We start from the raw sequence: 23,106 nt of genomic DNA, 5'->3' as shown, positions 1-23,106 counted from the left end.
GCCTTTCAATCACTTTTTTAAAGGCAATGCAATTTTCTATAGAATGCCCCGTCATTCCCGCATGATAATCGTATTGTGCATTTGCGTCGTACCATCTGGGGTACGGAGGCTGTGGAGGTTTTGAGTAGAGAGGGGCAACAATGCGCGCATCGAATAAGCTTTGATACAGCTCCTTATATGACATCGAAATTGGCATGAACTAGAGGTTCTCCGTGTCTTGTTTCACATAAGATTCTTGTCTTGATGAACCTTGTTGACTAGCAACCACTTTTCTTGGATGGTTCACCGTAATCGATTTGTTGTAGGTGCTCGCGTTGTTTACCTCATTTTCCTTTCTTCTCGAGGCTGACCTTTTGTTACTCTCTTCTGCTTCTATTTTCCCATTTCTTATGGCATTTTCAATCATTTCGTCATTCATGATTATATCTAAAAAGCTCTTCAAAGAGCTTCCCAACATGTGAGTGATGAACGGGGCCTTTAATGTGTTGATAAAGAGCATCGTAGTTTCTCTTTTTAGGAGCGGCGGCTGGACTTGGATAGCGACTTCCCTCCATCATTGTGCGTACTGCCTGAAACTTTCGCTTGGCTTCTTTTCCATGTTTTGCAAAGTGATTCTATCAGGCACCATATCTGTTACATGACTATATTGCCTCATGAATGCTTGAGCTAGGTCCCTCTATGAACCAATCTTGGTGCGGCTCAAATGATTGTACCATTTGGACGCTGTCCCTACCAAACTGTCTTGAAAGCAGTGTATTATCAGCTGATCATTGTTAATGTAACCAATCATCCTTCTACAGAACATGGTGATATGGACTTCGGGGCAGCTAGTCCCACTATATTTCTCAAATTCAGGCATCTTGAACTTGTGAGGGAGTACTAAGTCTGGAACCAAGCTTAGATCTTTTGCATCAATTCCATGGTGACTATCGGCGCTTTCCAGGGCTTTGAATTTTTCCTCCAACCATTTACACCTATCCCCCCATTGTTTTGACAGTTCAACGTTTGTCTTTCCTTCCTCAGCTGCTTCATCAAAATTCGGGACGGCAAGATTAACCGGATTATCAGTAGGGTTAGGACCTAATCTGTCCAGAAAGTTCATCGGTATTGAAACATCGATTTGAAACCGTTGAGGCCCAATTGAAATAAAGGATCTGCATGGAGGTACCTCAGTCTGAACCTACGCATGTAGAGGCGTAAAGCCTGGAGGGTAGATAGGTCTATCCTTGTCTTCTTCTTCATCATTTACCATAGGACCTTTCCCCTTATTTACACCTTTAGTCAGTAGATGTGTCAATTCAGCCATCGCATCTTTTTGAGCCTTGATCAATTTTTCCATCATGTCTTCTTGAATTTTATCTAGCCGTTCTTGCATTTGTACTTGTAACCGTTCTTGCATATCCTTTTGCATTTGCTCCAATTTCTCTAATCTTTGATCCATTTCCTTAGTTTTACGACGGGTACCGTAAGGGTGCTTGATTGGTTGATTTTCCAGATTAGCTGAAATAAATTTACTCAATTAGACCCTTTCAATGGACTTTAATGCATGTAATGTCATGTAATGCAAATGCATGAAATGAATGCCTAAAGAGACTTTGATTTTGATTCAATTACATTTAGGAAACTTCACTAGAAAGCAAATTCCTTTACATAAAGCAGATGCATGTACAACCTCGCCCTTATATTCCAAGAGACAACATCGATCTTTTTCTTCATCCGCATGTTTGAGATAATCTCGCCAATTTCCAATAGACGCCACTGCTAGCTTCTTTTCTTGATCTTGGTCGCGATCCATCATCTGCCCATCTTCATAAAGCTCGTCAGCTTCTTTAAGGGAGTTGAAACGTCGAAGGCTCTTGGACAATCGTCTCGAACCCTTAGGCCATGAAGTAAAGGTTACGAACTCTTCATCACCCTTCTTGTGTTTCTCAGAATATATTCAGGCAGTCGTATTATTTTCTACTTTATCAAGGAATTTGTATTCCATGACGAGCTTTCTAATTTAGTAATCGGACTTGAATCAATATCTCTTTCTTAAGATGCAAATGCAATGCAATCAAAACACAACAAGAGGGGTTAGTACAAAACATAAGCAAACAAGGGACACAAAAGGACCTAGTCAGGTAACCACTAAGGATTTGGAGTGGCTCTACCTAGGATAGGTTCTTAGGCTATCTATATGAGGTTTGGCTCTAAAGTCAAGGTACCCGAACCAGCAGATTCCTCGATCTTCACCCATTATAGGCTCATACAGATCAAGTTCGGCTCAGGGGAATACATTTCCCTATGGCTGCACGGTGATGAAAACCTCACGAAGACATAGGTACGGATGTATTCCGAAAATGATCCATTATCCTGCACGGAGGTGAAAACCTCACGAAGGAGTAGCTTCTCACTCCCACTTAAAATGGTAGGACTAAATAGTCTTTATGCAATATGATGCACAAATATAGAGCTCAATTTACAGTAATCAGGCAAACAAATGCAAAGAGAAGATCCTAATTTTTTCAAATAAAATTTTTAATTTTCGACAATAAGACAAAAACAATCAATTTTACGGCCTGACTCTCTTATACTCCCTAATGGAGTCGCCAAGATATCGAAACCATTTTAAATTTGAAAAAAAAAATAGGGTTCGACTTTTAAAAAATGAAAATTCTGGGAGTCGCCACCGATCTTTTATTGAGGTGTGATCGGATCACCTTGAAAATAATTTTAGGTCTGCGAATTTTGAGAAAACAGGTTCGGGAGTCGGTTACGCACGAGGAAGGGTTAGCACTCTCGTGACGCCCAAAATTGGTACCGAATTGATTGTTTAATGTCTTAGTGTCGAAGTTTTGAAAAGATTTTAAAATACGATCCTTTTATCTTGAATAAAATGAATTGGATGATAAGGCTCGCTGATTTCAAAGAAATAAATTATCACACTCAGTAAGTTAGAGTGCAACATTCCTCAGAATTAAGTTTATCTTTTTACTTTTAAAACCTATGCATTTTGAGAAGAATATCTGATTATTTGGGTCAAATGAGAAAATCAAAACCCAGTAAGTTAGAGTTTGATTTCACAAAATTCCTAAATATCGAATATTGCCTTTATTTTTATTTTTTGGAAAAAATCCTCATCTTGAGAAAACAACATGTCATATCCAATGCGTTAGGACACAATGTATCGAATTCCCGAGAAGGAGTTTTTTTTTATTTGTATGCTTTGATTAAAGAATAATCTCGGTTATTTAGATTCGACGAGAAAAATTAGAACCCAATACGTTAGGGCTCAATTCTTTCGAGGATCCCAAATACCGAACTTTGTGTTATCTTTGAAAAACTTTTTGAATAAAAATGCTCTTGATACTTGAGTGATATTAAACGTAATTTTTTAAACAAATAAAAACAATGGAATAATAACGTACAACGCGAGGCGATAATTCGTAAACCTATATGTTAATGAACACAAATAATCCATAAATACCAATAAACAAATATCATACACATAAAGGCAATAATCTCACATCACATGTAAATATCAACATTAGTAATTAAAACCTAATAATAATAATAATAACTAAGAAACAAGCAAATTAACACAAACACCAACCCAATGTACAAGTTTTGAAAAACCAAAAAACATGAAAGAAAGGAAATTGTAAACCAATAAAGTGTAGGTATAAAAATTTTAAAATAGATAATATGCAAGAAAATTTAAAATAGATAAAACGGAGTTAAAATATATATATATATATATTATGTGAAACAAAAATATCTAAATAAATCTTAAAGTAAATATTACAAATGAGGAAAATCCAAATAAGTAATATATAAAATAATAATATCTATATATATGTTAATCTAAATAAATAATACATACATGATAATACATGTAAAAAGTTGAAATGGGTGAAATATAATAAAGTAGGTTTTTAAAAGAAATAAATTATATATATGAGAATAAGTAAAAATAGAATAATATGGGATTAATAATATATCACAAATCGTATATAAATAATATTAAATTTACATAAAATATATAGAATAATACATAATAAATTTGCAGAATGATACATGAAAACTTAAAATAATTATATGATAAATTTAAAATAATAATATGTGATAAATTTAAACAACATTCATAAAGGATTTAAAATAATATTAAGCACAAATATAAAAATAAGGTTAGATTTAAAATTAAATATATCAAAAATAATGAAATATAAATACTTAAATAAATTAAAAAGAGCAAATTAAATCAAGCTAATAAGGATTAAATTGGTTTTAAAACAAAATCGAGGAAGGAAAAGCGAAAATTAAATAAAATTGAAGGACAAAAATGCAGTGCGCGAATAACATGGGGGAGTAATTGGGAAATATTCCCCATCCTCCCAAAACGCAGCTTTGCGATATGGACTAAAATGAAGCAAAAGATAAATGATAGGCCAAATTTAAAAGAAGTGAAAGAATTGATCCGGATGCGCTATAAAAGCAGGAGGACCTTTTGCGAAAATATCCCATTGAAGCGAAAACACGCGGATCCTTCCCCTGGGTCGGGTCACCGCGCGGGTCACTGAGGCTAAAACGGCGCCGTTTTCGGAGCCATTGAAATACTTAAAAAAAACAAAAAAACATTTCTCTTTTTATTTTCAAAAAAACAGAGAGAGACCCTGTCTCCCTCTTTCTCGGCCTCCCTTCCCACAATAGGCCTAGGCTTTCGGCCATGGTCGCCACCGTGGCTTCGTCGTGGAACCGCCGCGTCTAGCGGCCAGCATCGCACGAAAGGGGCTATTTTGAGCCTCCCCTTTGAGCCCTGTTCCAAGGCCGAATCCTTTAGGCCCGAAGTCTGAAGGAAAAGAGAGACCCCTGCCCTCCCTCGGTCCGATCTCTGCGGCCACAAAGGGCTTCCTGCAAGGGTATCAGTAGGGCGATTCTGGGTAAGTCTCTCCTCTCCCTCTCCTTTATTGTTTTCTTTTTATTTAACAGATTCGTAAAAAAAAATAAAAATAAAATAAAAAATAAAAAACGATGAGTAAAAATCGAAAAAAATCAACCTCTGTTGTTCTTATTTCTGATATTCTAAGATATGTCCCCCCAAAAATACACGCCCTTGTTCGGGATTTATAAAAAAATACAAAATGCTCTTCTCTCCTCTTCTCGCTATCTAGTGCTGTTGTTTGTTTTACAGGTACTAAGTCAGACGAGTTTGTGGACGTCTTGCATGCGTGGAGGCGTAAACCAGATTCTTCTTGTGTTGGGAATTTCTGAAAACCATAGGAGTTTTCTGTTTTTGATTTTTCTTGTTGGGTTGCCTCGTGATTGGGCCAGGGTCTAGGCAAAGTGGGGTTAAATTTGGTTGGGCCACTTGGGCCTATGTATTTGGACTGTTATTTTATTTGTGCAACGGGTCGGACAAATATTGGTTATTACAATTTTCATGTCAATTTCGTTAATATTCCATTTTTACCTTTACAGGCCTGATTTACGGAAATAAAATTTTGAAATCGTATTTTTTGACATTGTCTTGGTTCAAAATAAAAGGTCGAAGACGGAATTGTTGATAGAACCCGGAATTGTTTTATTGACATCTAAAGATTGGCTCTATCATTTGGTGAACAAGAAATTGATTTATTGAATATGTTATAATAAAAGTATATAATATAAATTTAAGGATGAAAACTTGAGTTCATTTTACTGACCGTAACCGTATACATTAGTGAATATTAAAAGTAGACATTATCTTTTTGATATAATTAAGTGTTCACAACAATTTCCTAAAACTAAGAAAACTTAATCTAGAAAAGAAGAAGATTAGAGACAACAAAGGATTCAGAATGAATTGAGATGGACCGACAATTTAACTTAAACCTCAAAATTCCGTTTTCCCGAGAAAACCAAAACAAGAATTTCCCAAATTTATTTTTATGGTGTGCCAATGTAAGAACTTTTTTTTTTTTTTAAATAATTCCGGTTATTAGCCTTATCACAAAAAAGGACCCGAGGGAAAATAAATCGACAGGCGGAGAATTAGCCACACATGACATTACCCACAAATATGTCGAGACTCGCAGACCCCGGTTTTTAGCTTTGCTTCTTCCCCATAACCTCCACCTCACAATTTTATCATTTTGCCCAATTCCCCGATAAAAGATAGAGGTAAGCCTTTTTCCCTTTTTCTTTTTTTAGTTTTCCTGGGTTTCTTTTTATGTTTCTCCTAATTCAGATGAACCGATTCGCTGTGCTATGGTAATAGTTGTAGGAACAATGCCTTCTTCTTCTTTAGCTTCCCTTGTTAATTTGGGAACCCTTAATGCCACTTTCATTAATTATTTCTCTGAACCTATTTCGTCCTCTTACTATTCTTGTGTTAGAAGAGTTTCATTGTCTAAAAGAAGTTTTAGTAGGAAATGTAAATGTAAATACTCTGTGGCACCCACCGATTTTGTTGCTGAGGCAAACAATTCCTCTTCTTATAAAGATAGTGATGAAATTGTTCTTAAACCTGCCCCCAAGCCGGTTTTGAAGTCCGAAGGGGTGAAAAACGATAAGGGTTTGTCTTGGAATGCTGAATTGAGTGAGGGTGAGGATGAGGATAAAGAAGAAAATGAGAGGAATAAAGTGATTGAGTCTTTAGGTGAAGTATTGGAGAAAGCTGAAAAGCTGGAAACCTCTAATGTAAATGTTAATGTGAATGTGAATAAACCCAAAGCCAGTGGTGATGGTAGTGGTTCGGGTGGTGGCAAAAAGGCTAAGACTTTGAAAAGTGTGTGGAGGAAAGGGGATACTGTTGGGATCGTGCAAAAGGTTGTTAAGGAGTCTCCTAAGGTTAATGATAAAAAAGGAGAGGGGAAGGTGGAGTCTCAAGGTGAAAGTGCTGCTGCACCTTTGAGACCTCCCCAACCACCAGTAAGACCTCAACCTAAGTTACAAGCTAAGCCAGCTGTAGCACCTCCACCTGTGGTGAAGAAGCCGGTTATCTTGAAAGATGTTGGGGCAGGTCAAAAGTTAGAGTCTGATACAGATGGGAAGAGTAAAGAAAGAAAGCCTATTCTGATTGATAAATTTGCGTCAAAGAAGTCTGTGGTTGACCCTGTCATTGCTCAAGCTGTATTAGCTCCTACAAAGCCAGGGAAGGGCCCTGCCCCTGGAAAGTTCAAGGATGATTATCGGAAGAAAAATGTTTCTGCTGGAGGTCCTAGGAGGCGCATTATTAGTGACGATCTTGAAATTCCTGATGAGGAGACATCAGAGTTGAACGTGTCAATACCTGGTGCTGCCAACTCAAGGAAAGGGCGGAAATGGAGTAAAGCTAGAAGGAAGGCAGCCAGAATCCAGGCTGCCAAAGAGGCAGCACCTGTTAAAGTGGAAATTTTGGAAGTTGGAGAAAAAGGCATGTCAGTAGAGGAGTTAGCATACAATTTGGCTATTGGTGAGGGGGAAATTCTTGGATATCTGTACTCCAAGGGGATTAAACCAGATGGAGTGCAAACTTTGGACAAAGACATGGTAAAAATGGTGTGTAAGGAGTATGAGGTTGAAGTCATAGATGCTGACCCTGTTAAGGTAGAACAAATGGCAAAAAAGAAGGAAATTTTTGATGAAGATGACCTAGACAAGCTACAAGACAGACCTCCTGTTCTCACTATAATGGGTCATGTTGACCATGGGAAGGTTAGAATTTTCTCCTGTTCTTTTATTTCATTTTGAATTGAAGTAAGAAACTTTTCTTAAACACTAGAGCTTACTGATTTGTATTTTGGTAATTTATGCTTTGCAGACAACTCTTCTGGATGTTATCCGAAAAAGCAAGGTGCGCGGAACCTTGATTAGTCTGATGCTTCTTATGTTTTTTTTTCCATTTGAAATTAAGAGGAACTTTTAGGTCATAGGTTTTATTTGCTCCGGTTGAAGTTTTTTTTATTTTTTATTAGTTATTTATTTTTGCTTTTTCATGGTGGTGTGCAAGTGATAAAATGATTCTCTGCATAGAAGTATTGATAATTTGGTCAATTGACACTCAAAGCTTTATGCAGTTATTAACTAGCAAAACACATTCATTATCAAACTGAAGCCTAATTGCTGGATATCTATAGGTGGCTGCCTCAGAAGCAGGTGGTATAACACAAGGAATTGGAGCATATAAAGTTTTAGTACCGATAGATGGCAAGCCACAACCATGTGTTTTTCTTGATACTCCTGGACATGAGGTAACACAATCACTAGGAACTTTCATCTTTAAAGTTCTTTTTCTGCTAGGAATAGCTTTTCTTTCCCTTTCAGTACTTTTTTTTTGCTTCAGAAACTAGTAACCTTCACAATAATGCTATAGTACGGTAAATCTTAAATGCAACTTACTTGCAATATCTTGTCCCTAGGTGATATCTATTACATGTTTCTGTAGGCTTTTGGGGCAATGAGAGCTCGTGGAGCACGGGTTACTGACATTGTGATCATTGTGGTGGCTGCTAATGATGGGATTCGTCCTCAAACAAATGAGGCTATAGCTCATGCCAAAGCAGCTGGAGTACCAATTGTCATTGCTATAAATAAGGTTAATTAACTATAAGGTCATTTTTGTTCTGAAAATCAGAATGCAAGTCTACTCTACAGGAAATTTTGGTGCTTGCCCATGCTCTAAATGTTGGCATTAAATATGGCTAATGTTATTCATTCTACTGTAACAGATAGATAAAGATGGAGCTAACCCGGAAAGAGTTATGCAAGAGCTTTCTTCTGTTGGACTAATGCCAGAAGTCTGGGGTGGTGACATCCCTGTGGTTCAGGTTTAATGATATGTCATTTATGTGATCTTTTCTGATTCATGTGCATTCTGGATGCTTATGTTGTTGTCTGCTATTACAGATCAGTGCTCTTAAAGGGCAGAATATAGATGACCTGTTGGAGACTGTAATGCTAGTTGCCGAGGTGTGTACTATTATTGGCTTTCCTGCATCTTGACAATTTTGCTTATTACCATGGTTGGCTGTCAAAGTATGCAGCATATCCTTAGTTACTTTTTCTTCTCTTTCTAAGTTTCCAAATCATTTTGAATTTGCTCTTTAGTTCATTTTCTTTATAAAATACCTTCTCAGCTCAAGAAGTATCTCTCCTAAGGAATAGACTTTTTTGAAGTTCTACTAATAGGACCAATTAATGATGTCATTTGGCACTTTTGAGTTAGAACATTTTGAGGAACAAAATCATTTCACTAAAGCATAAAAGTTCAATATGATTTGAGGCCTAAGTGGTGATATCTTTGGTGAAATATTTCGAATAATATGCGAGTTTTCTGTGTCTAACTTTAAGCACATAATTATCTTGGTTACTGTTACTTCCAATATGACCTTCACCTGGACTGTTTCAGTTACAAGAGTTAAAGGCTAATCCAGATCGAAATGCAAAAGGCACAATAATTGAGGCGGGTCTTCATAAATCTAAGGGGTCTGTAGCTACTTTTATTGTGCAGAATGGAACCCTTAAAAGAGGGGATGTAGTTGTTTGTGGAGAAGCCTTTGGAAAGGTTGGTAAACTAGAGCCACACTCTTGATCATTCGAATATGAAAATTCTCTGCTTGCAATATGGTATATGCTTAACATTCTAAACCTATCTGAAGAGAGTTTTCCACTATATCCATGACCAGGTGCGTGCTTTATTTGATGATGGCGGAAATCGTGTCGATGAGGCTGGACCCTCAATACCTGTACAGGTTAGCAAATTATTATGTTTCCCTTTTAATTTACTCTGTTTGTCTTTCTATATTTGACTGCTTTTTTTTATTAAATTTGAAAGATGCTAATAAACCTGTTGCTCTAACTTGAGCACAGATGAGGAAATTCTGACCTCATTGCAGAATGGTTAACATTTTGACATGCAGGCTGCAGCTTGATTTCCTTATGTGGCCCTTGTAGTTGGAATTTAGTTACACATGTGGTGTGAGTGCGAGGGTGTAAGTTCTTTGCATTTGGGGCTGTCAATACAATATAAGGAGACATGATTTTGTTCAGTGCCACCTTTATCTTCAATATGAACCGCAGAATCACCTTTAAGAGAAAAAACAATTCTCAGATTCCACAGTCCTAAATTATCTGGACTGTAGGTATAAATCATGCTAGTTTTTGACCATGGATCCACCCTGCTAATTGACAATGTATGAATATAGTTGAGTCTAAAAGAGGGATTTGGACTTCTTAATATCATCTATAGCCTCAGTTTATGTGGTTGCCTTAGCTGTAGTTACATCTTTGTGAAGCAAAATAATTGTAGCCTAGTTGAAATTGATGGATTGATGGTGATGATTTGTGAAGCAAAATAATTGTAGCCTAGTTAGATCTATGTAATATATTTGTATAACATGATAAGTAAGATGAGCGAAGTTGTTCATGAAAGTACCCCCGAAATAGATAATTGTTGTGCATTGATGGTGATGATTTGAATGAACAGCAATGTTTGTGGATAAGAAATAGAATCAACTTTAGAGATTGACTAGTTAAGGGTTATTCTGGAGAACGACAGACAAATCATAATTGATCAACAATAAACTGCTTGGCTCCCCTCACCTTTTTGCTTCTCCTTTGAGGAAAATCTGTGTTGTTTTTCTTATAGAATTGGAGGATTCACAGAATCAGGACTCATTTGGTACTCATCTAAAGCATTTCCTGAAGTGTTTCTGTGATGATTACGCTATACTGTTTATTCCAAATATGGGCTTGATCCACATTCATTCTCTCTCTCTCTCTCATAATTACATCCCAGTCATCCTCAAGGCCCCTGTAGAAAAGAGGAGAAAAATGGAAAAAAGGAACGTACATAAAAGAGCATGTGGACTACTATTTGGTGTACAGTTTGCATGAATTTGCATTTTCTGAACTCGATAACATGCAAAATTTATTGCTTTTAGATTGATGTTGCCAGCATATTTCGAAACTAACCAGTAACATGTTGAAGAATTCTCCTGAATTTCTGTGCCATAGCTTCTATGCGTTGGCTCTGTATTTCTATTATTATAGCATTACTCTAGGTTTGAAATTTCCCCTAAGAGATCTGCTGTGTATGTTTCAGGTCATTGGTTTGAATAATGTTCCACTTGCCGGTGATGAATTTGAGGTTGTTGATTCCCTTGATGTTGCACGTGAAAAGGCAGAGGCATGTGCTGAGTTGTTGCGAAATGAACGTATGTCAGCCAAGGCTGGGGATGGCAAGGTCACACTTTCTTCTTTAGCTTCTGCGGTGTCAGCTGGAAAGCTTTCTGGGTTAGACTTGCACCAGCTAAATATTATCTTGAAGGTTGATTTACAGGTATGCTCATCAGATTTACACAGAGGAAAACATCATGCAAGGTTATCCCGTTCATAACATTGTTAATTTGAGTGTAATGAAATTTGAAAATGCACACGGATGACTTGGCCATCTGTGTGAATTGCACATAATTTTTGTGCTACTGTGTATCAATATTATAAAGAGTTAATGAGATGTTCAGTGCATGTGAATTGCCTGAGAATGAAATGGGGCCAAAAGAGAGGCTCCTTCCCCATGATAGATAATGCAAGGGGACACAGGTGATTGGACGATTTGAATTATGTGGGCCAAATATTAGATTTCAGTCAATTAACTTGTCTTCTTTTATGTATTTTTTTTAAAAATAAACCTTTTCTTCATTTGATAAAAAGGAAAAAGGAAAAACTTGACTTTGTCAGTTCAGGCTGTATCATCATTTGGAGAAAGTACCCAAAATTCATCTTGGTATTTCTCTTCTTACTTTTTGGTTTATTGCTTGATGCTTGTGCTGGGTGCTGATTCCTTGAAATGGAATGAATATCCTCCAACATTCTTGTTTACCTTTTCTTTGTTTCCACTGAGCACTATAATTGCTATAACTGTATCTGTTTTCCACAACCAGGGATCCATAGAGGCTGTCAGACAAGCATTGCAGGTGCTCCCACAAGACAATGTCACTTTGAAGTTTCTTTTGGAAGCAACAGGAGATGTAAGCACCAGCGATGTCGATCTTGCGGTTGCTAGCAAAGCTATTATTTTGGGATTTAATGTAAAGACACCAGGTCCGGTTAAAAGCTATGCAGAAAATAAAGGTGTTGAGATTCGGCTTTATAGAGTTATCTATGAACTTATTGATGATGTGAGGAATGCAATGGAAGGACTCCTGGAGCCTGTTGAGGTTAGTCTAATGTTTTAAGTATTAATATTATGCTATCGGGGTTCTAAATGAAGCTGTTTGGCATCTGATTTGGTTCCCGAGTCAAAATGTATATGGATTTAGGGCAATGGGAAGAAGGGAGAGGAAAGAGGGGGATGGGGTGGGGAAGAAGGGGCCTGGCCCTTGTTTGGGAAAGTAGAAAATGGGAAGAATGGATCATGGAGGGAAACCCTGTATCCCTTTCATATTATAGTTCCGTCACAAAATCCATCTCTTCTTAATTTTATTCAATAAGCCCTTAATTCAAATTGCCTGGATCAGCTATTTGTATACTTTTATTTCTATCTATGGCTATTTCTCTTAAAATCCTTAGTAGTCATATTCTTTTACCTTGATCAGTCTCTTCTACCTGTATTTGTTGAATGCGCGTAGAAGTATGCTGGGGCATTGATCCTTCTCTCACTTTCATTTTTTGATTTACTTTCTTTTGCTGCTTTCTTGTTGTTCTTCTTTAGTCTCTTGTAAACAGTGAATTTACTTTGATCTGGTGTAGCTTTGAACTTGAAGGCTTTAAATTCTTGGGTCATGTACTTGCTTTTCCTTTTGTATGTTTAAGATTTCCACCTTAAAGATTCAGAGTTGATACTGCTCTTCTTTTGATAGGAACAAGTACCAATTGGCTCTGCAGAGGTTCGGGCTGTTTTCAGCAGTGGTAGTGGTCGTGTTGCTGGATGTATGGTAACAGAGGGAAAGATAGTGGATGGTTGTGGCATCCGTGTCATTCGAAATGGTCGCACAGTCCATGTCGGTGTTCTGGATTCATTGCGAAGGGTTAAGGAAATTGTTAAAGAGGTATACTGTTGATTGATAGTACTGTTTTTTCTTTTTTTTTTTTTTCTTTGTTCACATTTCTATCATCATCTCTCTTTAATATGAAATTTTAATGCATGCTGACTCTTCCAGTAAACTTTTTCATGTCTTTCTCATGTGTATCTGCTGGCATATTGGCTACTACAGATAAGTATGTGAATATTATGTAATAATTGTGCTTGGGAAGATTTGATGGGTTTGATATGCTGCCTAGTAATTTGACATAAAGATGAGAGAAAAAAAATCAAAATAATGGATAAAATTGCATATAAAGAGATCCGCAACCAGAAGTTTGTATGTTGAATATTTAGATGGGAGATCATTATATATTTGATTAATAAGCCAAGTTTAGCTAAGCAGTGGAATGAACAAAATATTGAATTCTTTGGACTTGTTTCCAACTTGGACTATATGAATTGTGGTAAGGTTTGTTTTGTAAAGATAGCAACCTGCATTGACTATTTTCTTAGAAGCTGGGTGATCCTCAACTGAAAATTTGACATAAAGATGAGAGAAAAAAAATCAAAATAATGGATAAAATTGCATATAAAGAGATCCGCAACCAGAAGTTTGTATGTTGAATATTTAGATGGGAGATCATTATATATTTGATTAATAAGCCAAGTTTAGCTAAGCAGTGGGATGAACAAAATATTGAATTCTTTGGACTTGTTTCCAACTTGGACTATATGAATTGTGGTAAGGTTTGTTTTGTAAAGATAGCAACCTGCATTGACTATTTTCTTAGAAGCTGGGTGATCCTCAACTGAATATTTGAATGATAGACTGAACTTATGTTCATCTTTGATTGCCTTTGTGGTTGGAAGTGTTTTGCCTTCGAGTGTACTTTTGGATCCTTTTCCCCAACCAAAAAAAGTTTTTTTTTTTTTAATTTATTTTTGTATGAATGGTATGATTGACAATTAGGAATTTTCTTAAATTTAAAAAGTGTTTTTTAAATCTATTTTCTTTATTATACTTTCTTTAATAATTAGGAATTTTCAGTTTCACGGGATGCCAAGGATAGATTTTGATTATAGTATATATATTGTAGCATCTAATTGTAGTGGGCTTCTCCTGTTCATTTGTCTGATGAAATGGTTCTAATTCAATGCCTTGGAACATCTTTTGATCTTAGTATTTTACTTGTGAGTGACCCAATCTTTGTCCTGATTTTTGTAATGTAAGATCCAGTGGCATTGCTTTTAATGCCTTTGCCTTGGTTTTGTTAATCCTTTTCATTATGTTGAGAAATGTTTATGGAGGCTGCTTCTGTTACAGGAAGTTTAATGTTTGGTAAAGTTGGATTGTGGTCTTGGTACTTCTAGATCATGTTTGAAGATGCTTTTCCGAGAGATAGTAGGTCAATCATCATTCAAAATGGCTATATCAGCATCAATATCTTCAGCTTTCTTACTAAAATTGTCTGGTTGATAATTTAGGGGATGAGGGAATTCTTCTTGGTTTCATATTTAGTTGATAATTTTGTGGACAGGTAAATGCTGGTTTGGAGTGTGGTATGGGAGTGGAAGATTATGATCAATGGCAGGAAGGAGATATTCTTGAGGCCTTCACCACGGTTCAAAAGAAGCGAACACTTGAAGAGGCATCTGCTTCAATGGCAGCCGCACTGGAAGGAGTAGGAGTCGAGTTGTAGAATGACACAGGCTTCAAAAATCAGATCATTTGGTTTTCTTGATGGAATCAAAATTTTCATGAAAGAGGCAAACCACCATGTAGTGTGTCTACTGCTGCTTTGGCCATTGCTCAATGTGCATTGATATAAGAGATTTTGCCTCATGCAACTTATTTTGGAATGCAGCATGTTGAGGTTTGTGGACATGCAGATTTTTGCCTTGTTTTATTTTTATTTAATGTATGCTGTATATATTAACATCTCATTCCAGCTTTGCATTTGGAAAGACTGGATAGTTAGTTACATATTCCACAGGATTCATTGTAGAAAATACCTTGGAACATTTAACCCAAAATGGGGAAAAAGGAATATAGTTGGATAAGTGTGGGATAATGTCTTGAAACTTGCTGGGACAATCTGATGCATTTTCTCATCCTGTGAATCTGTATCTGTGAGCAGAGTTTAAAAAGAAAAGAGGGGATTTAACCATCGGTCGTGAACAAGTGGCTCATCTCATTTTGGTATTATATCAATGGGTAAATATAATTTTTAGTACCTATGCTTGGTTTTAATGTTTGTTTTGGTACTTATGTTTTTTATGGTTTAAATCGGTTCTCGTATTTTGTTTCATTATACAGAAAGGTACTTGAGATTAATGATGCTAATTCTTTTAGGTTGTCTAATGAATATTTAGCATGTGATAAATTTAATATTTGACACATGAGAATAATGATGTCAAAGTTATTAAAAAATTTAAAATATAAAAGCATAAATTAAAAATTAAAATTAAAATTTATATAGAAAGTTAAAAATATAAAATATTTTTATTAAAAAGTATAAAATATTTTTAAAAATTATAAAATAAAAGCTTTTTATAAAAATCAAAATTTTTATAACTTTTGTATCAAAATAAAATTCTTTTATAATTTTCGTTAGGAGTTATTAATTTTCATCAGTTCAACCATTCAATGAGGATAGGCAATTGGTTTGAGTATAAATTATTAAATTTAAAAGGTTTTCATTTTTGTTTAAAATTATATATTTACCTCCGATTAAATAGTTCAAACAAATAAAAAAATCTATTCAAATGTATTTGTTTTTGACTCAATATTTAAATCGAAAATGTTCTTACACAACATTATAAACTTTTTTAATATACATTTTATTTGAAAAATAATTGCCAAAATATATTTTTATGAAACATGAAATCGGGTGGTTATTTTTTAACATATGTCGTATACCTTTTAAAAGAGTAAATTAATTTTAGAAATATTTCTTTTTGAATGAAATCTATTTTTCATCAATTTTTAAAATCTGTAAATAAAATAGAATCTAAATTTTTAGATAATATGCTATTTTTATAAATATAAACATTTTCTCATAAAATACAATTTTTATAGTTTTATAGAAAATAAAATTATAAATTTTATATAAAAATTGTTTTTACATAAAATGATTTTTTATAATTTTAGTTATGCCGGTTTTAAATATACATGGGACCATATGGAAAATATTAAAACCATTATTTTCGGTAGAGGTGAGTAAAATTCATTTCGACTCGAAAAATTGAAAAAAATTGAATTTTTAATTATTCGAATCAAGTTAATCGCATCAACTCAAATTTTCTTTTTCGAATTTCGAGTTCGAATCGAGTTAAATTTTTAAATATCAATAACTAGAGTAATTCGAATAAACTAAATATTAATTTATATTTTCAATTTTTTCCCAACTAAATTTATATTGAAAGTTTTTATCCTATATTTTCTATTCCGAAATTAATAGTTTACAAATGGCTGCAGGTTAGTTAACTATAGAGTCATAAAGAGGTCTTTTTGAGAGAGCTTGTAAGGTGAGCATATTTTTTTCTTGCTAAAACCATGCTCTTTTTTAAATGAAGAATCACATTAGTTTTAGTTTAGTTGGCTTTCTGTGCGGACGATTGACAAAGTTTTGTTTTTGTGTTCTAGTAATGCAAGTGATGCTTTAGATAAACTTAGATTCTTATGTGTGACTGTACCCTCTTTGCTTGGAGATTCGGGTGAACTAGAGATACGCATTAAACTTGATTTAGATAATGGGACTATCACTATAATGTATGTGTTTCTTTCATCACCTTCTTGGAAAAATTGATTCAAAGAGGACTTCATTAAAATAAATAAATTTATTTTCAGAGGTACGGGGATTAGAATGACCAAAGATGAGCTTATTGACTGTCTTGGAACAATTGCTCAAAGTGTTACTTCCAAATTTTGTAAGGCTCTTAAGGGAATTTCTTTTGTATTTTGTAAATAACTCTCTCCTCTTAGAAAATAAAGAAAAAGAAGTGTTTTGGTGACATAGCATCTCATTATTTGTAGGAAAATAAGGATCTAGGGGCAGACAATGGTTTGATTGCACAATTTGGTGCTGGATTCTATTCTGCTTTTCTTGTTGCTGAGAAAGTAACATGTTGCCAGCTTAATGATAACCTGCATCCCCATCTTCTGCTTCATGTATGAAGCCTTTTAGTTCAATAATTTTCAAGCTAATTGGGTTGCTTGTTTATATGTTTCTTGAATAGGTTGTTGTGTCCACAATACGTTTGGGAAGCTGTAGCAGACAGTAGCTCCTATGTGATTAGGGAGGAAACGGATCCAGAAGATCTTCTAGTCCGTGGTACATTATTGGAATTAATTATGTAAATATGTATGGTAGTTTTTGTGTATATCTATTTTCTTTTAATTAGGAGATTAGATGCTAAAGTTTAGGAGATAATATTTTGTTTTAATTAGGAGATTAGATGCTAAGTTTAAGAGATAATATTTTGGTTTCTATCTTTGTATTTTATTGTGTATATATGTTCTTGATTTTGGGAGGAATAAAACACAGAGAAAATTCCCACAATTCTTGTTATTTTTTATGGTATCAGAGCAGGTTTTGAACGTGTAAAGTTTTGCTAATCCCCCTATTTTGCTAACGATCCGTTGCCATCCTTGAGCAAGGCTTATTCGATGGTTATTCAGGAAGAACGAGTGAAGACCATATCTCGTGAGATGGAAGATCGCTCCGATGTGATGGCTATGGCGGTGCAAAGTCGAGGCCGTGGAGAAAGTAAGGAGAAAGGGGGGGGTTTGTTCCCATTGCAAACAACCCGGACATGATATTGATAATTGTTTTGCTATTATTGGTTATCCTGAATGGTGGGGAGATCGACCCCGAGGAACTATGAAGGGTGGAAGCCGTGGCAAGAATTTAGGCCAACGTCAATCAAGCGATCGAGGACGAGGGGCGTGAGCTAATCTTGTCCGGACCCACAGGGGAGATATCGTCTTCAAATGCTAACATCGATGATCTTGAAGCAAACACTTTGCACTGGGCTTAGCAACGAACGATGGCAAGTTTTGCTCCAAACCTTAAAGGGTATGAGATCAACTTCTGTTGAGAAGATGACGGGTAAGAAATTGTCTTGGATTATTGACACGGGGCGTCAAATCATATGACGGGTAATCTAAAATTTTACATAATATTCATAAAATTCCTAATTGTCCCGTCAGTTACGGATGGGAGTGAATCTGTGGCTACTTTGAAAGGATCTGTTGCTCTTGGAGGAGATTTATTGTTGCGAAATGTTCTATTTGTGCGAATTTGACATGCAATCTTATCTACGTGTCACAACTTATGGAAAATGCTTCTTGCTTTATCCAGTTCACTAAAAATTATGTGTTATACAGACCGTACCTCGAGGATCTTGATTGGGCGGGTGAACAAAGGGATAGACTCTACTACTTTCGGGAAATTCCAAGGATCAAGGCAATGAGGGTGACTGCCGATAACTCGTTAGAAATGTGGCACAAGCGGTTAGGTCATCCATCTATGCAGATGACGAAACTTGTTTCGAAGGTAGATAGAGATAGTAGGGATGAGATTTTGAATAAATGTTGTGATGTGTGCCTTGAGCAAAACAAACTAGAGAAGTTTTTCTTTAAGTGAACATCGTGCGTTGATATTTTGAATTAATACATTGTGATTTATGGGGTCCTTATAATACTTTGTCTACTTGTGGAGCATCATATTTTTCGACAATAGTTGATGATTTTTCAAGGAGTGTGTGGATTTTCTTGATCAACAATAAATCTGAAGTACCTTCAATGTTTAAAAATTTCTTCACTATGATCAAACGACAATTTGATAAATAAGTAAAGATGGTACGTAGTGACAACGGGAAAGAATTTACTTGCATGAAGAATTATTTTGTGGAACATGATATTATTTTCCAATCTTCATGTACCGGCACTCCACAACAAAATGGGAGAGTCGAAAGAAAGCATAGGCACATCTTAAATGTTGCGCGTGCTCTTAGATTTCAAGGATCGCTTCCTATCAAGTTCTGGGGTGAGTGCATTTTGACTGCAGGTTACCTAATTAATCAAACTCCTTGTTCGGGTTTAAATGGAAAGACGCCATAAGAGGCTCTCTATGGTTGACAACCAGATTTTGGTCACCTAAGAATTTTTGGATCTTTGTGTTACGCTCACTGTAAGTTTGCCAGCCGAAGTAGAAAATGTGTGTTCATGGGTTATCCTTATGGGAAGAAAGGTTGGCGTTTATATGACTTAGAAAAACTAGAATTCTTTGTCTCTAGAGATGTTGTTTTCTTTGAAGATCAATTTCCTTTTGCTCTGACTTTTGCAAGTCGGTCCATGATCGACACAATTGCACTCCCTCAAAGTGAAGGACTTGACGAGGCATGAAATGAGGTAGTGGTTTCAAATGATAGTCAAGCTCTTGATGTAGATGAGCAAGAGTGAAAATGAAAGTAGCGAAATTGATACTCAAGTGGTGAAGAAGAGTTGGGGCGTGGGCGGTGTTTAAAGCGGTCCTTAGTTAATCATGCGGGACTTTGTCATACACACCATTCGGAGGAAAAGTCCATCCCGAAATTCTCCCTCCACGGCATTCGCAAGGTAAGTCCTATCCTATAGCGCATTATGTGAACTGTGATAAATTTTACATGCAACATCGAATTTTCTTGCGACCATTACGCAGTGAGCGAGAGTGAAATCTTATTCGAAGTCGCTAGAAGCAAAGAATGGCGTGATGCCATGTCTAGTGAAATCGAGGCTTTAGAAAAGCAAAGAACTTGGGAGATTGAGGATCTTAGAAAGGGAAAAAGGCACTTCGGATGCAAATGGGTGTATAAAATAAAACATCACTCGATGGCTCCGTTGAGCGATTCAAAGCTCGTCTTGTGATTCTTGGTAATCATCAAGTGGTGGAATTGACTACATGACACATTTGCACCGGTTGCAAAGATGGTTCTTGTTCGGGTTTTCTTGCTATTGCAAAGCAGACCAAGCAATGAGAATTACATCAAATGGATGTGCATAATGCTTTTCTACATGGGGATCTTCAGGAGGAAGTTCATATGGCGATACCACCCGGATATCGAGTACCACAACCGGGAAAAGTGTGTAAGCTTCGGAAATCTCTCTATGGGCTCAAGCAAGCGCCAAGATCTTTGGTTTGCCAAGCTTTCGACGACTTTAAAGATTATGGATTCAAACAATCGCATTCGGATTACTCACTTTTTACCTTGCAAAGAGATATATCTCAAGTCAATGTTCTCGTCTATGTTGATGATTTGATTATCTCAGGTAATAATCATGAAGCTATTGAGTCTTTTAAATCTTATCTCAGTGATTGTTTTCATATGAAGGATTTAGGACCCTTAAAATATTTTCTTGGGGTGGAAGTTGCGCGTTCTCCAGAGGGGATTATTTTGAATCAACGTAAATACATTCTTGACATCATCTCGGAAGTTGGACTTTTAGGAGCCAAACCATCAAGTATTCCTATTGAGCAGAATCATAAGTTAGCTCTTGCTACAGGTTCTTTTTTAAATGATCTAGAACCGTATCATCGTTTGGTTGGACGACTTATTTATTTATGCTTCACAAGACCGGAGCTTGCATACAGTGTTCATATTTTATCTCAATTCATGCAACAACCACGCATTGATCATTGGAATGCAGCGCTTCGAGTTGTTTGTTTCTTGAAAGGAACTCCGGGTCAAGGAGTGTTTTTGAGTAGCAAAAGTGATCTGCGGTTGTACGGTTGGTGCGATGCGGATTGGGCCGGTTTACCGTTGACAAGACGATCACTCACAGGATGGTTGATTTTCTTGGGTACTTCTCCGGTATCTTGGAAGACAAAGAAACAACACACGGTGTCTCGATCCTCCGCAGAAGCCGAATATCGATCCATGGCTGTGACCACATGTGAGCTCAAATGGTTAAAGGGATTATTAGGTAGTCTTGGAGTCTCTCATTCGCACTCAATAACGCTTGCTTGTGATAGTCAAGCTGCTCTTCATATATCTCACAATCCGGTCTTCCATGAGCGTACCAAACATATCGAGGTGGATTGTCATTTTGTTCGGGATGAAATTCTCCACGGCAATGTGAAACCTACCTATGTTCCAACAACGTCACAACTTGCGGATATATTTACCAAGGCTCTTGGTCAGACATCTTTTCGTTCTGTCCTTTGCAAGTTGGGCATCCGTGATCTTCATGCTCCAACTTGAGGGGGGTATTGGAATTAATTATGTAAATATGTATGGTAGTTTTTGTGTATATCTATTTTCTTTTAATTAGGAGATTAGATGCTAAAGTTTAGGAGATAATATTTTGTTTTAATTAGGAGATTAGATGCTAAGTTTAAGAGATAATATTTTGGTTTCTATCTTTGTATTTTCTTGTGTATATATGTTCTTGATTTTGGGAGGAATAAAACACGAGAAAATTCCCACAATTCTTGTTATTTTTCATACATAGATTACACTTTATTTAAGGGTACTCTATCTGTTCATCCTTTTTCCTCTTTTACACCCTATTCGAATGTATTTGCATTTGTATGTTTAAAAATATTAAAGGAAGATAATAAATAATATTGAGATTCTAATGTAGTGTTTCGTGTTACAAATACAATTGCCTTAGAAATTTCTGATTCTTCAGATGTACAATTCTTCCAAGTGCCAAATGTTTAAGATATTGTTCTCTTACAGACAGATGACAAGTATGAACTCTTACATCCCACCAGAATTCCATCTCACTCGAACAAATTTATTCGATTTGATTTGAATTCCATCTCACTTGATTTGATTCGAACAAATTTCAAATCGAGTTAGGATGTTAAAATATAATCTGTCAACTCGATTAACTCAAACAATTTTCATTCGATTTGATTTGATCGAATGCACACTCCTAATTTTCAGGTATCATTTTATGTAATGGAAATTAAACATAAGTACCTGTAAAGACCCTATAGTCATGGGTATCAGAAAGTATATTTCCGGGTCTCCGTTTTTGTAAAATAGACTCATAAATATTTATTAAAAATATTTACGAAGCTAGTTGTGTAGTTAATTAGGTTTTGGTTATGTGAATTTGCATGAATTAATAGTAATTAGGTATAAGGACTAAATTGCATAAAGGGTGAAAGTTGAATTATAAATTAAAGAAAATAAAGGGACTAAAGAAGCAATTAATCTTATTTCAACAAGTGGATGGTGTTGGTGAGTACATGTGTAAAATTTATATACATATATTTATTAATAAATTATATTATAATAATAAGTAAATGAAATAATAATAAAACAAAACAAATAATATGAAAAAGAAATAGAAAAGACACAAATTGAAACGAAAACAGAGAAGGAAAGAAATAATGAGAAAAAGAGAAAGAAAGGAGAAAAGATATGGTTTCAATTGTTTAAAGCTTAGCGGTTAGACAATTTAATCTTTTTCTTGTAAATTTTTGTTTTAGAATTTCGGTATTAAATGCTACCCGACCCATGTCAAAATTTTAGAAATGATTGAGTTTTTAAATGTTGTCTATGTTGAATAATTTGAGTATTAGGGACTAAATTGATAGATTTTAAGTTAGAAATGAAAAAGGATTGAATTGTAGAATAAATTATAAATTTTGAGTATTAGGGACTAAATTATGAAATTTTAAAATTTAGGGATTTAAGAGAAATTAGAGAGTTAAATCTACTTTAAAGTGGAAATTGAATGAAAATATAGAATTAATTATGAAGAAATAAAGTTAGTCTCGGTTTAGGGACTAAATTGGAATTTAGGCAAATGTTGAATAAAAATTGAAACATTCAATGTGAAATTGAATTGTATTGTATTGATGAATTTTAATTGTTTTAACTCCGTAGCTAACGTTGTACCGGAACCTTCAACTAAGAAGGGAAAAGATAAAGTTAATGAGGAATAGCTTGAAAATTCTGGTTTGTATTTCTATAATCCGAATATAAATATTAATTGTTGTATTTTGATTTAATGTTTATGGTAAGTGATTGAGGTGAATAATTAGTATTTTGATATTGAATTGAATTTGTATGAATTTGTGATTAATGTGAAATTTGAATATTGGATATTTGTTGCATTTGAAAAGTGAATTGAAACCCTATTA

The 23,106-nt window shown here is 35.4% G+C and overlaps 1 protein-coding gene and 1 pseudogene across 1 annotated transcript; both read left to right on the top strand.

Moving 5' to 3' along the window:
* The first annotated feature begins 6,018 nt into the window (after positions 1–6,018).
* LOC105782406 (translation initiation factor IF-2, chloroplastic) lies at positions 6,019–15,046 on the top strand. The gene is made up of 12 exons (XM_012607129.2): positions 6,019–7,656; positions 7,763–7,795; positions 8,079–8,192; positions 8,387–8,536; positions 8,670–8,768; positions 8,848–8,910; positions 9,350–9,505; positions 9,627–9,692; positions 11,045–11,281; positions 11,883–12,158; positions 12,801–12,989; positions 14,503–15,046. The coding sequence occupies exons 1-12, from the start codon at positions 6,229–6,231 to the stop codon at positions 14,662–14,664; spliced, it is 2,973 nt and encodes a 990-aa protein (XP_012462583.1). The 5' UTR covers positions 6,019–6,228; the 3' UTR covers positions 14,665–15,046.
* Positions 15,047–16,117: 1,071 nt separating this feature from the next.
* On the top strand, positions 16,118–21,696 carry LOC105782418 (heat shock protein 90-5, chloroplastic-like; annotated as a pseudogene).
* The last annotated feature ends 1,410 nt before the right edge of the window (positions 21,697–23,106 follow it).

The sequence above is a fragment of the Gossypium raimondii genome, chromosome 1 (assembly GCF_025698545.1).
Source record: "Gossypium raimondii isolate GPD5lz chromosome 1, ASM2569854v1, whole genome shotgun sequence".
Classification (NCBI taxonomy): Eukaryota; Viridiplantae; Streptophyta; class Magnoliopsida; order Malvales; family Malvaceae; genus Gossypium; species Gossypium raimondii.
The sequence above is the reverse complement of the archived record's forward strand: the minus strand, read 5'-3'. Positions and strand labels throughout refer to the sequence as shown.

Excerpts from the sequence above, each read along its gene's own strand:
- LOC105782406 (XM_012607129.2), top strand. The coding sequence starts at position 6,229 with ATGGTAATAGTTGTAGGAACAATGCCTTCTTCTTCTTTAGCTTCCCTT. Across the intron at positions 8,769-8,847 it reads GTGACATCCCTGTGGTTCAG|ATCAGTGCTCTTAAAGGGCA; the intron begins GTTTAATGATAT and ends CTGCTATTACAG. Across the intron at positions 9,506-9,626 it reads GTGGAGAAGCCTTTGGAAAG|GTGCGTGCTTTATTTGATGA; the intron begins GTTGGTAAACTA and ends ATCCATGACCAG.